This window comes from Pleurodeles waltl, chromosome 1_2, assembly GCF_031143425.1.
Source record: "Pleurodeles waltl isolate 20211129_DDA chromosome 1_2, aPleWal1.hap1.20221129, whole genome shotgun sequence".
Lineage (NCBI taxonomy): Eukaryota > Metazoa > Chordata > Amphibia > Caudata > Salamandridae > Pleurodeles > Pleurodeles waltl.
This window is the reverse complement of record NC_090437.1, coordinates 1,284,950,707-1,284,965,312: the sequence shown is the minus strand read 5'-3', so window position 1 is coordinate 1,284,965,312 and position 14,606 is coordinate 1,284,950,707. Positions and strand designations below refer to the sequence as shown.

The 14,606-nt window shown below is 38.8% G+C and overlaps 1 protein-coding gene across 1 annotated transcript in view; it reads left to right on the top strand.

The window, feature by feature from the left end:
- DNAAF9 (dynein axonemal assembly factor 9) overlaps positions 1-14,606 on the top strand; it is a 597,478-nt gene that overhangs the window by 200,620 nt on the left and 382,252 nt on the right. Inside the window, exons 12-15 of the mRNA XM_069205040.1 lie at positions 4,406-4,442; positions 5,355-5,442; positions 11,593-11,669; positions 11,805-11,849. Coding sequence (XP_069061141.1) covers positions 4,406-4,442; positions 5,355-5,442; positions 11,593-11,669; positions 11,805-11,849 — 247 coding nt within the window. The remainder of the gene's footprint in view (positions 1-4,405; positions 4,443-5,354; positions 5,443-11,592; positions 11,670-11,804; positions 11,850-14,606) is intronic.

Below are 14,606 nucleotides of genomic sequence, written 5' to 3'. Positions count from 1 at the left end.
AACGGACTTTTAACAGCCTGTAGAGCAGCATTGGCTGAGCTCAACATCGTTGGTTGACATAGAAACTTAGGTGTGCACACACTGAAGCTCACCATAGAGTGAATCCAAAGATGCAGACGCTGTATGCATTATGATACTTGCCAAAGCAGGTGATGGTGCAGGTGGTTTTGACATTAGAATTTAATCATGTACTACACTGCATATTTCAGGATTAACAGTTGCATGGCAATACAGTATGATTAGTTAATTTGTTTCATTGGAAATTGCAAATTGTAAAACAATAAAGTTGTCCCTAATGCACGTAATAATGCTCTGAGGAAGTAAAATACTGGAGTTTCTAAGCACTGCTGCTCAGTTAGATGTCATTTTCATTCATGCTGAAGTTCATGGTGGCTTTTTTCTGTACTAGAAGAAAAATTAGACTAGCTAAACCAACTATAACTAGGGTAATTGAGAATCCACTATACTTAAATAGTGAGCTGAAGAATGAAGCAGTCAGTCTTAGAATCAATCAGTAAGCCAGATCCAAAACTACTATTATGCCGATTGTCTGGTGAAGTGTGAAGAATAATGTGCAGCTGATCTGCAAAATGGATTGGAAACTGCATCCGTTTGCAAAGCAATGGTTTCTTCCATAGAGGTTAGACACTTCTTTCTCTGTTAATACGGAACAAGCGTATTCATCAAAGCCCATATTTATCAGGTCTCTTTTTGACCACAAAGCACTTTCAAGCAACCTTTGTTGAGGTAGGTGCAATGTAATACCACAAAATTTCATTTTTTTGAACAGTAAATAAATGAACCCGAGAGGCCATCCCACAACAACTGTGTTTTGTCCTTATTAGATAGGTCACATTTTGAAGAAGCGTGTGATAAGAAGTGAATGGCCATGACTTTCCAGGCAAAATCTGGCATCAAAGGGTTATGGAGTCCGTGCAGAGTAACGAGGCACAAAGGAGTGAATTTATTAGGGAATTGGTACATGCAGATATACTTATGAATGCTGACTTGTCTTTTGTTCAACAATGGAACTCAAAAGTTAATTTCCATTTGTGATGAAGGAAAGCATCATATATTTTTTCCAAACCATTCTGATGCATGTTTCTTGACAGTCGTAAAAAAGAAAGGCAGTAATTAGCAAGGAGATGTAAGAGCAAGGTAATATGTGATCGTCCACCTATGTCAAATTTAACATTTGCAGTGGGTGGTGCTTTTAGATTTCTAATGGACGCAGATCCCATGCAAGTTTTCTGCTGGATTGTCTTGTTTCGAAATATCATGTCTCTAGATATTATGCATGCTGTAATTAAAGTTTGTGTACCTTTATTCTGCAAAAACTTAGTAGACTTTTTCATTTACATTTTCTTTGCAACATTCACAACATTGGATTGCAAGTGTTTCAATATATTGTGTTGAGTATATGAACCAGTGATTTGTTATAAGTTTTCTGAAGTCTGTGTTTTTTAATATTAAAAAGCAGGCACCAAACTACTCTATTTGTTTATAGTGTAATGTATGTACTTTGGTTTTAGGATTAATTGACCCAGATTGGTTACCAACTGTTTAGTAGGAAGAGAATCAATCTCAATGTGACTTTGCCCTGCTCATTAGCAGGTTCTTGAGAATAGCAGTAGTTAGAGATGCGTTAAATGACCCTAATTGTGGTGACCTGTTAAAGTGCTTTCGGTAATATTGACCTTATTGGAAGAGAGCAGAAAACGGAGGAAGTGAGTGCAACCGAGTGCTTAAATGAAGCCAAGTATCTCCCAATCCATCAGCAAACTGGACCAGCACTGGGCTTCTACTATTGTCCTGGAGGAACCTGGCCCACACAAATGGGTGACTGGGTCAGCAGGTCATGAGTTAGAGAGGAGGAAGAGTTCTGGAGGCAAGGAGGGTGGAAACATCTAACTCTTGGGCAGTGGACCAGGGAAGACAATGAGCAGGCACTAGAGATATGAGAATACCAATAATGTTTCCCAAGAATAACAGATCACAGAGGGAGATTGATACACTAACAAAGATGGGGGGGAAGGGAAAGTGTTATAAACCCCTGATAGGATCTGGTGTTTATGGAGGGAGTGTGGGAAGGTAGTAAGCACTGGGAGGTACTGTGGAACAACTTTACTAGAACTATTATAAGTTAAGTAAAGAAACAAAGACAAGGTAAGGTAAAACATAAGATGAAGTAACTTACTCTGCTCCTGGTATTTTCCATTCTTCAGAAGTCTGGAGCACCCAAGTCCAGTTCCAAAATTGAGTGCACCTGGAACACAGAAGAGTATAAACATTGAACAACCAGTTTTCCATGAGAGAGCAAGAAAACAATAAAAAGGGGGCTAGGCAGACGTTAATATTCTTTTACTCTCAAACCTATGGAACTGGTTTCTTCCTCTTAATCAATAGATTTTCCAGCATCCTGACCCTAATGAGTACTGGTGTACTTGTCCAAACCCTTAGCAGGCTTAACAGTCTCCCAACAATGTCTGAGAGCCACCGGTTAGAGTGTGCTGTTCTGGGGAATGACCACTGCAGTTGCTGGATGGAAGAACAAAATTACTGCTGAACGTACCCTCCGGATAGCAGCAACATTTGAAGAGGCTCGAGATATTCAAACAATGGGATCTTATTGATCTGCCCAAACTGGGGCATATTGTGCGACTGACGAGCATGAAACCATTTAATCAACTACACGAGGAATGTAGTAGGAGTGTCACCATGTTCTTTAGGTTCCAACTGCTCTTGCACACCATTAAGAAACACATCCATTTGAGCTTGGGCTTGCCAGAGAAATTGCTTTTTCGAACTAATAATGAAGACCATGATCTCTCTGATTTACAAGATGTTGGTTACTAACTCAGCAAGCACCCTGGAACAAAGGTTGAAAGAAACAGAAGCACTGAAAGAACCTGCTTGAGGAGTAAACATAGATATTTGCCAGGGAGAAATTGATTAGGGTTAGATTCAGATAACTCCAACGTAAAACACTTGATTCTGCTACTACAGGGTTCAACTACAGAGATTCTGTAAGATTCCCAAACCCAGTTGATTCAGAATATGTCAACAAAAAGGCACCTTTTTCCATACACTCTTTCGGTGTCTCAAAACCCATACTTTTTGGAGGTGATTTCAGTAATTTGTTATCAACTTTAATAAGGAGGATAAGATATGTTTAGCAATCAAGGCAGCCTTGTTGGGTTTTTGCCACCAACACCAATAACGGTATTTTTCTAAGAACAAGGGAATACCCACGCTTACTCAGAGACCAGGAGTCAAAGTATTTTATCAAGGAACAACAAACAGTCTGTCAAGTGAAAACATAATTTAAATCAATGTTATAGAAACACAATGGGGTCTATGCTTAATTTCCAAATAGAGTGTTGTCCATTTATTTGAATTTAAGACATTGTAGAGGGTAAACAAGACAGAAAGAAAAACTAATAACCACAACATAGGCACCAGAGTTAAACACTCAGGCGCTACATATGTGACATAAATCGTATTGCAATACTGAAGTCACAATACTTAAGTAGCCATGCTCATATCGACATAATAGAAAATACAGAGAATGAGTCAAGGTATTGCAGGCATCACCAAGAACTAGCACAGCACCATGGATTGTTCATTAACCTAGCAGTGGTAGTTGGCAGGGGTATATCACAGAAAGTTCCATTTCACTTCATTGTATCCCTTCTACTCCATTGTCTGACATCTCATCATTTCGAGAGGGGTGATACTCCTTTTTTTTTTTTTAATATATATCCTTGCTATATTTTTACTTGAAAATCTATACTCATAAGCTATTTTATTTTACTTAGCTTGAATGTAATGTAGTGTTCAAGCATTGTAGTGTAGGTAGTGTATCAAAGATGTACCCACCGAAATTGGGGATAGTCTGGTGGTCCAAACTTCAGAAGTATGGTGTTTTAATAGTGCATGGCTGCAGAAAAGAATGTTTATTCAATTAGATGCTGCTTCAGGATGTTTGGAAAAGGTTTGATGCTCTGAATGCATTTCTTCTGCAAATCTCTTTTTGAGAGAGTGCAGTGAGTGCAGATATTGATATGATTAGCTTAGTGAGACTTCAGGTCACTAATAAGTAATGGTACCTTACATAATATTCAGATGGCATTTGCTGCTGTGGGATGAGGAGGAATTATACCTGTTTCTGATTGTAATCTTTTTATTGTTTTGGAAGTTTATTTTCAAAACAAATTAACGTAAGGTAGAAAGGAATATTAACTGTTAAAGGTATGCGACCAAACAATCTAAGTGATTGTAAGATTAATGTTAAGCATCATGTCTCCTTGATATTAATGGGTTATTATCAAATGACATTGACTTAATTTTGTTTGAAATTACAATTGTATCTAAAACTGATTACATTTAATTGTTTCCAATGTAGGAAATGACAATGAACTGCAGACTACCAATGAACATGTGTAAGTTTTTATTGAGAATGCTGCAAATTCTACTTAGTGAAATAGTTTTTTGCACTATTAGATAATTTAAATACAGGACTAGCTAATTATTTTGATGAATGAGGTTTGTCTTGGTCACATTTTGATGGAATACTAATTACGTCAATGGAAATAATATGTTACCATTAGCCTTGTGTTCTTAACATCCAAACGTTTGGTGACATAACTCGCTGACTCAGTCGCGCAGTAATAAACCCTGCCCCCCCCCTCCCTTTTGCATGTTCTCCCGCATTAAATCTCTCGTTCATTAAGTTACTTAAATTATTTCTCATCTTCAAGTTTGGTATCTCGGGCATTTCAAAGAGCAGTATTAGAATGTATGCATGCAATATAGAATTGAGCCTGCCAAACCCATTGGTATGGGCTGCATGGCAGTAAATTATGTGGAGAATCTTCCACTTGTTGAAATCAATGGAATCCTTATCAGAGTTATTCACATTCATATAATTTCTGCTTCATTTTATAAATCGGAAAAGGAAAATGCCTGCTTTTATTTTATTTCCTCTGCATCTTTTATCTTTTATGGCTTCCTATTCCCAATGTCAGTAACTTGATGAGTTTCTCTCTCTTGACGGTTAAGCTAAAATAATTTATTTTGCTTGAATATACACTGGATATAGTTATGTTTGCAGATGCCTTCCATCGCTAGGTGTTAGGCATATGTCCATCTTTCTTTGACTAGCCCTGAGAGGGAGGTGGATATTTTCCACTTAAAGTGGTAATCCTCCAATGAGAACCAAAAACTACATAAACATGTGACGTTTTTTGTCATTTCAGAATTATTACAGGATTCAATTTGTTTGCTGCTTTGATCTCTGCCTGTTTCGTTTTTAAGGATTCATTAAAAAAATTAAACAATTTTGTCCTTTGCAGTAAGGTTTTGTCACTCGTCTATGATGCTGTTGTGCAGGCTGTTCTTGCTGGCATTAAGACCTATGTCAAAGTATCCAGTGTCACAAAGGTAATTTTCTCTAAAAATTCAAATGGTGTAATCCATCTGTGATTTTTGTTTTTGTTTTTTGTTGCATGTTTTCAAAAGACAAATTATGTGTTGCGTAATAACTGTAGTCTAATTTGTATTCAATTGACAATTTAAAGGAGGCTTGCAAGATAAGCTAAGGGCCTGATTTTTTTTAAATTTTTTTTTTTTTTTTAAACAAAACTAACAAAAATAGCATAGCGAAGAAAACTGGTAAATAATAAAAATTAAAAACCAGTGCTTAAGGGTCATTTTAAGCATGGGCTGTGATGTGACTGACGGCTGCATTCATACCATCAGGGATCGTGGTTGGGGGAGGTGGTTCATGGGTGTATTTGAGTTAGATGGGTTTAGGGTAAGTGAAGAATATATATATCTAGTGGCTGAATTGCACAATGTGAAACCCGAACATGTGGGATTAATCCTTGCTTCCTCACTATGTGTTATTACACTTCCCCCTCCCTCCATTATCACATATAAAAGGACTTGAAATACAGAACTACAGGGTGCGCGCTGTACAACACTTTCTCCTGTGTTTGATTTAATAAACTATAATGTGGTTCATGTGTAATAGGAACCCAGGCCACTCAAAGGGTCACATAACAACTGAATTGTCTTTAGTTCACTAATAACACTGCCAGGGTGGGGGAAGATTAAATGTTTCCAAATTCATGTTTAAAAAACTGATCACTTTAAAAAAACAAACTCCGTGCTCTGTGTTCTGATTTCTAAGGTTAAACAGTTCTGCATGTTAACGAAAGGGATTTGATCATATTTTCACACTTTTACTGCAATAGGTCTTTAAAAATGAAAGTGTTCCTGAAGTTACGTGGTGCAGGACCACCTAGTTACATCCTTTGTAAACGCTAGCTTGTTTAGTTCGCATTTCTTTAATGTTAGTGCTGAGTCGAGTAAAGTGCAGCCCATTGCTCAAGGTCAGGAGGGAAGATACTGTCCTTTATGTGATTTAAAATCCAAAACAGAAACCGTGTCAGGTTTGAAGGATTAGTTCCCAAAGTGATTCTTGGTGCAAGCAGTCCTGTTTAACATAACCCTTGTATGTCAGCCAATTTGCCCGGTATAAAGATATGCTCAGAATAATTTACAGACCTGCCTGAAGGATTTTGTATTTGCATAGCCCACTTTTCCCAAATGACAGTTGTATTGCTGTTTATAACCACTTCGCCTGCCCTTCGCATCTATAGGCATGCCCCTCTCTCCCCACCCCCCTCCTATCTGACATGTATTAGGAACTGGTCACAGTAGCCACAGTTTTCTTAGTTTCAACAAAAATATAGAAGGAGGCTGTTCGTCTTCCTATGTGTTTCTCACCCAGTGATGCAGCCCTTTGTTCCTGATGCTACTTTTACAGCACAGTCAGGTGCCTCAGGGTGAGGGATGGATGAAAAAGAAAAATTAACTGCATGCAGACATTTCTTCGGTGGCAGAAACCCATAAAGGGTTAATAAGTCATGCTAAATGAAACATGTAGGATCTGATCTATTTATTCACATTTGCAGACTTGGGATGCGCACTGTGCGCACTTACAGGTTTGCGAATGGCAATACAATTTGTGATGCGATCTGTGTATTTATAGGTTGCTTTACAAATTATACATTAACAGGTGGTCACAAAAACAGTCTGCCTAATGAATATTATTTGCGTAGGAGGCTTGCACAAGACAGAAGACCTCCATCCCTGCATTTGCTTTCCCATATGGGAAGCATTTTTTAAAAGAAGCCTATTTTCATAAAGCAGTAGTGCTGCTTTAAACAAACAGAAGACAAAAGAGTTTCACGTTTAGGTAGACATCAGCTAGATCAGGCAGCCTTTCCATGGACCACTGCCTGCTCCCCTCTGGGCTGTCGTCATGATTCCCCTTCAGACAATCAGATACCACACCTTTCAGGTCTCAGCATCTGATCAATAGTTTGCAACCGCAGTTGAGGTAAAAAAAAAAAAAAACATTGCTACGTTCCTCTGTCAATCACAGATTGTAGGAGGTTGCCACTTTCAATCCCCACCTACTTGTAATTGGACAGGGTTGCAAATTTCCTTTTTTGAGTCAAAATGACCTTTCAGACTCATAAAAGGGCTTTTGTGGATATTAAAAAGCCGTCTTGTGGTAACGTGTTTCATAGTTTTAGAAATCATAGGCATTGTAACTGCAAAATATCTTTGTACATCAGACCCCCAAGTGTGGTGAACTCTGTAGTGAGAAACCATATTTGGACACCCCCCAAAAATGCCATAGATTCTAGCCGCCAAACAAACCCTTGTCTGAAGGACTTTGTGGTAAGAACTTGTGGTTATAAGATCCACTAATTCATTCTGCAGATGTTGTATTTCTGAAGTGGTGGATTATAAAATGCTGTATTAGTATATAATTTTCACTTAAAACCATTTCTAAACCTGTGAAAAAGAAACACAACGGTTGCAATAGCCTGTAAACTTCAACAGTGCAGCCTGTAAACATTAACATGTGCTCAGTGGAAAAATAATGCAAGACAAGTGCTGTTTCAGTGGACACCAGAGCATCGAATATAATAATTTGGAGCACATATTCATACGATTTGTGCAGATTCTTATGCATTTTCTATCTATCCAATTGAATAACAGCCAGACCACTTGATAAAGAAGACCTTGGAGATCACAATGAATGAGCAGATGAAGGATCTTCTTGTTAGAATGAATGCTAGAAGTCTCAAAAATTAGGCTACACTTTACTTACATAGTTATATGGCTGCAGTACATTTAGAATGTGTGCAAATGTACAGGAAAAGTCTGCGCTTTAGACAACAAAGGAAATTCTCATTATAACAGAATAGCAGGCTTTTCATATTTTGCCTTGTGGTGGGGGTTCCTTTTACCGCGGTTTTAGTGTTTTTTTGTTGTTGTTTATTTTGATGACTGCAAGTTTCCCTTCTGGGGTCATTGGTTCTTCCTGCATCGCTGACGTTTTTCCTTGCTGTGAACTACTAGAGGTGCTGTTTTGGGCAGGCTGCACTCTAGTCGCCTGGTAAAGGAGATGACTATTCCTGTTCTAGTAAAGTATTTAACGGCTCTGAGTTGCTTAAGTTGTGATATTAAATTACACCTTTACCTTTATTAGTGATTTAAATTAGTTTTTTTTTCATCCTTTCTTTATTAAATGTTGATATGTGTCACAGTGCAATTTCAATACAGCATGCACTGTTAATTGGAAGATAGCAACAATCATTATAGTAATATGCTGCACATCAATACAAGCAGGTCAGTACTCTTTCATATTATGCAAAAGATATACCCACAACTCCAGTAGAAACCATTAAAGCAGGAATAGTGACCCACTAAGGAATGAAGTACAAATATTACATATTTCTCTATAATGGTCATGACTTGTATGAGAGTAAGCTCTCGCTGCATGAAATACCTACCTCTGACAAAAGCACCCTGTATTTAAGTATATTGTGGTTGTGAGCACTCTGCCAGCCCACTCACTTTTTATTGAGGTGTCGGGCTCCTTTCAGGGTGCTTGAGGACAAATTCTTGTTTGACCGTCTTTGTCTCTACTTTTGTTAAATATATGTCCCATTGTGTAAACCATGAGCTCCTATCATTTACCAGACAGGTTTTAGCTATACCCCCACCAGTGAGGATTTCCAAGGTACAGCAATGCAGTGTTTGATGTCTACAAACCTATACATATCTTTAAACTTTTTTTGACCGTGACGCCAACCCCAGCAACACTGATTGAAATTAGGCTGAGTTCTTTAAATAGAAAATTCCTCTTTGTTAAAGAAATGATTCCTTGGCAAAACACAGTAAATAAATCAGCACTTTTTACTTTGCAGTTTTAATTGCTAAAATTCTCATTCTAAAGACCTTAAAGGGAAAAAAGTGAAAACTTGACATTATCTTGAAACTTTTTTGAGTTTAAGTCGCATATTATTTTTGTGCTTCTTTTCACATTTAATAAAATGCAGTTTGTATTGCACCGTGTAATCCGTAGCAGACATTCTTTCCATTTGGGAAGGGTGTCTGTTTCAGTTGTCTCATACCTCCATGGGAAATGTATGAATGCTATGCTTTGTATTACTAGCTTTGAATAAGGCCAAAGGAAAAAATACTCAGAAAGGCAGAGGTACTAAAAAGTGAGATGGTTTCATGTAGGAGGACACTTGGAAGCTTGACAATGGCATTCCTGTCTCAGTGAACAGTGAAAACTTTGAATGGATTGCATTCTGCAAGTTATCATAGTGGCAAGTGTCTTAGCACATAGAATAGTTATATCCAGTGTAGCTCCACAAGACGATAATCAAAAATCAGTGGTCTTTGGGAACAAGTGCTATAAGAATTTTCTGAACAATCACATTGGAAATGTTTGTGTGTATTTTTGTGTGTGTGTATCTCCTATTGGCGGTCACCACTAGCTAGTTATAGATAGGGCCTAGTTTCTATAGAAAAAGCTTTTTTTTTTTCCCCACTTACGTATGTCTTTGGCACCGTTTGACAAATCTTCTCAAAATTTTCCAAAAAAACGATGGCGCTCGCGTAAGCTGCTGTCTGGAAAGTTTTGAGGTGATCGGTCAAGTGGAGACAGAGAAAAAAGGTGGGGTCCCAAAACATGTTTTTTCATGTTAATTTCCATTTGGATTTTGAACAGGAATAGCGGCTGAACCACTGGACAGATTTCCACCAAATGTGGCAGAAAGCTTGCTTTTGGTTCAAAAAGCAACTGTTTTGTGATTTTTTTTGTCAATCCGTTCAGTTGTTTTTTTACTTATTAAATGAAAAACAATATTTTTTTTATATAGGGTTGCGGATCCCTTTTGGATCCTCCTTAGATCCTCCGTCGATTTGGAGGAAAACCAAGGCCTTGATTGGCTGGCTGCAACTGAACTGAAAGTTGTGGTTGCCATTTTGTTTCTTGTATGGCTTGGAGTGTGGGGAAAAAACTGTGTAAAAACATATAAGAGGTCAGGATACAGGTATCCTGACCCTATAGGTCACATTGAGGGGGTCCCTCAGGGACCTCACATGGAGGGGTCATTGGCAAAATAATTAACACCCCCCCCCTCCTTTTTTTGTTTTGGCCAGTCCGTTAATTTGAGGATCCTCCTTGGATCCTGGTAAAAGCAACGCCTTGATTGGCTTGCCACAACCTGACACAAATATTAACATGTTCGTTAAAAAAACCCATAGAAATTAACTGAAAAGAACAAAGGTTATACGGGTGGTCTAGTTAGGTTGACGTTCTACCCATGCAAAACCATAGAAATTCAGCAGTTAAGTTATACTTATCTGAAGAAACTATAATTCGTGCCATAAAGTACCTTTGGGCAGCGAGTTACAGTTTCTTAATATAAGTATAAGTATAAGCATAACTATAACTGCTGAATTTCTGTAGTTTTGTATGGGTAAAACGTCAACATAACTATAACGTTGCTGTGACCTTTGTGTTTTTCAGTGAATATATATATATATATATATATATATATATATATATATATATAGCTTTTTACTGCTATACTGAAAATAACAAAATTATATCAAATTGTTCGAAGAGTGTGGTGGAACAATATATTTGTAGCTCAGAAACAGTCTTGAATTTTGCAGAATCTTGCATCCACCGAAACATTTTCCGAATAATAATTTAAAATGGGCATGGATGCATCTAGCGTCATATGAATGTGTTTAAACAATTTCGTTTTGTTTGTCCTAGGTGTCTGTGATAAATGATCCTTTCCCTATTCTGCTGTCCTCTCCTCCCAAGATGTTTTCTTGTCTTGTCTGTTTTGTGTAATTGTCTTCACTAAATGCCATGTCTCATTGATTTGCTCAGCTAAGAACCAAATGTGTATTTGCGTTATAATATGCTGTTAGGAAAATTAGCAAAGTTCTTATAGTTAATTCTAGACTTTATGGATCATTATCCAGCAGATTTTGAAAAGTAAAGACTAGTGTTATATTGTCTGTCTGAACATGTGATAATTGTATTCAATATTACACAAGTTTAGCAAATAGTTGCTCTTATATTGTATCCTACTTCTAGAATACAACACTTACTGTAAAAAATTGTAGGTGTCCTAGATGACATCTGCATAATTGTATCAAATGGTCAACAAAATAACTTAATCGGCATCTTTACAGGCGAAGGAAGCAGCTGAACAATTATTCTGGGCTCTTCTGGATTCCTTTGAACTTGTGCAAATGAAAACTGCTCTCCGGTATGGAATGTTTTTTACATATGTGTTTATTTATTGCAGTGAAGATAGGGCCAAATTGGTAAATGCACAGATTTACTGTGATTCCTGAATCATTGACATCATACTATTTGTCTTTTTACCTTTTTTTGCTCATAGATCTAAAACAACATTTAAGATTCAAGCTGTAAATAATCATGGGAGGTCAGTACCATTCTGAGTAATTGCAATTTTGAAAATGTTTTAGTTCCTCTGTCATGTTAACACATTGCTGTCCGATTCTTTCTCTACAAACTATTGCATTTTTATAGCCAGTTTGAAATGAAGGAGTTCCAAGTATTTACCTTTTGTTCTTGCCTAGAAAGGTAAAGGCTGAGGGCCTGATTTAGAGTTTGGCAGAGGGGCTACTCCGTGGCAACGATGAAGGATATCCTGTCCGCCAAAATCTAAATCCCGTAGGATATAATGGGATTTAGATTTTGGTTACTGGATATCCATCACTGATGTGAAGGAGTAAGTCATCTGCCAATATCTAAATCAGGCCCCAAGTCTGTTGGGAGATGCTATTGAAATAATTGTTGAATAGTTCTATATTTAGAATTTTGCAGTGTAAGAGGCCGAAATTGTAATTTCAGAATTTTATCTAGGGGAAATACTTATTTTACTTCACTAATAAAGCAACTAATGAAAGGTAAACATTCAACTCGATGCTAATGACATATAGAGCTGTAGAATGCAAAACCCAATGTGCATTTCTAACTGAAGGAGGGCATTTAAGATCTGCAGTAGGATTAGATGCGTCTAATATGCAAGGCACATTTCACAGTGAAAGAAGAGGAAGTCGTGTTGTATTACAATGTGGGTGATATGTTGCTCCGTCTTAGGTCTCAGAAGATGCTCATCAGTACATTGAATTATCGTGACCGCGTTGGTTTGTACAAAACTCATATATGCTGATTAAAAAGTTACTGTGAGGGACGACCTAAAAGAAAAAGTATGAAGAGCATCAACTTACAACTGGAGACAGTCTCTTCATTTTCCATTCAACACTTTTTTGGTGACTGTCTATTGCTAAATCCAGTTTTTGAAATGATAATATATTTGCAGCATGTGTGACTGTTTAGATACACGTGCTGTGCACACTCCTGCCATCTAGTGTTGGATGTTTCCAACCTGTTTTTCTTTGAAGATGTCTTTGGAGTCACAAGATCCATTGACTTGTTCTCTTTGAGTCATTGTACATAGTCATCTGCTCTGTCTTTATCAGGCTTGCATATGCTTGTTGTAGGTCGCTATGAAACTGTATTCGACTGTCCACTCCAGGAAGCAGCCTAGATATCTGTGATCACTGGCTAGAGAACTGGCTCAATGACCACTCTGTGCCCTCCATCAGTACCAGAAAATGTTCAGAGAGGGGTGATGGGACGGACCTCATTTTGTAGGTGCTCTCAGTGCGACGCAAAGTACCTGCACAGCGACCAACACCTGGTTTGCTGTTTGTCCCTCTCTCTGGAACACGGCGACCAGGATTGTGTGGTGTGTCAAGTGTTCAAATCCAAGAAATCCTTATTGTACCATCAGACACATCACCTTGCCCATAGTATGGAGACCACCACTGAACAAGAACTGTTGCAGGGAAAGGCCCCCAATGATGAAAGTGAGTACAGGGAAGACGGCTTGATGGAGTATGCACTACGTAGCATCCGGAGTCTGACGTCGACACCGGTGCCAGCATCTGTCTGTATCCTTTCAACGAAGTCTTGGCGTTGAGCTGGAGCTATCCACGGGTCTGAAGACTTAAGATAACACGTCAGGTAATGAGTACTAGGACCCCTCCAACTCCTGACACACAAAGCACAAATACATGACTTGTCGTAGCCATGCCCTAGAGCAGATGGTCCGGCAGCCCAGTCAATGAGACAAGTCTTGGTGCTCTGTGACCTGGCGGTTCAGATCAACACCTAGGGAAGGCTTAGGACCTGAGAAAGGACTTTTGATCCTAATCGGGCCCATAGCCACAAGCCCAAACATGGCACCACAGCACCCATATCTAAGACCTCTGGTTGCCACGCCTTCCTGACACTGTTGGTGCAAAATTTCATGACATCTAAGACGACTCTGTTGGACCCGTTGATGTAGGAACCGTTGGTGCTGAAAGAACCGTCTCCGAAGAGACGCTCAAAAAGCCATCACAAGGACAGTTCGGCACCTGAGGCCAAAGTCGACCTCGAAGGACCACCTACCTGAGGAAGGGGAAGACCCTATTCTCAAGAGACTGCAACAGTTCCTTGATTCATGCCAGATCCACTAGCTGGAAAACTAACTGCCCCAAAAAGAGAAGGCTAGAGTTAGAGGAACCTTTCTTATTTCCACCACCAAAGAAGTCTACAGGTAACAAAGGCACTAGCCCACCACCTGTACCACATAGCTCACCTGCACATTCTCTCCCATCACAGTCATCTACATATTCAGCTGGAAGTCTAGAACCATATTCTCCAGTGGAGGATTTGGAGGGTCCTTCTGACTACCTACAGAGTCCTGGAAACCCATGGGAAGACTAAAATGTCAGGCCGCAGGAAGACCCAGATCATGAGCCAATCCCCCCCAGATGACATGGCCAGTTATCACACTGTTATACAGAGACTTGCAGCACACCATAAGGTAGATATGCATGTCATACCTGAAGAGGAGGACTCTCTGGTGTAGACATTATCTAGAACGGAAAAGTATGTCCAATATCTACCAATGATAATGTCCATGCTGAAACCATCCTTTGAAATTTTTGAAGGACCTAGCTAAAAGTAGGGTTTTAACCCCTAGGATGGAAAGAAAGCATTAAACCTCTTCTTCAGACAGATTCTACATCAGAGGCCATCAATCCGCAGATGCCCTAGAAGCCATGGGAGATTTACCTCCTCCCGACAAGGATAGTAAGCGGATAGAGGCCGCAAGGACGCGTAG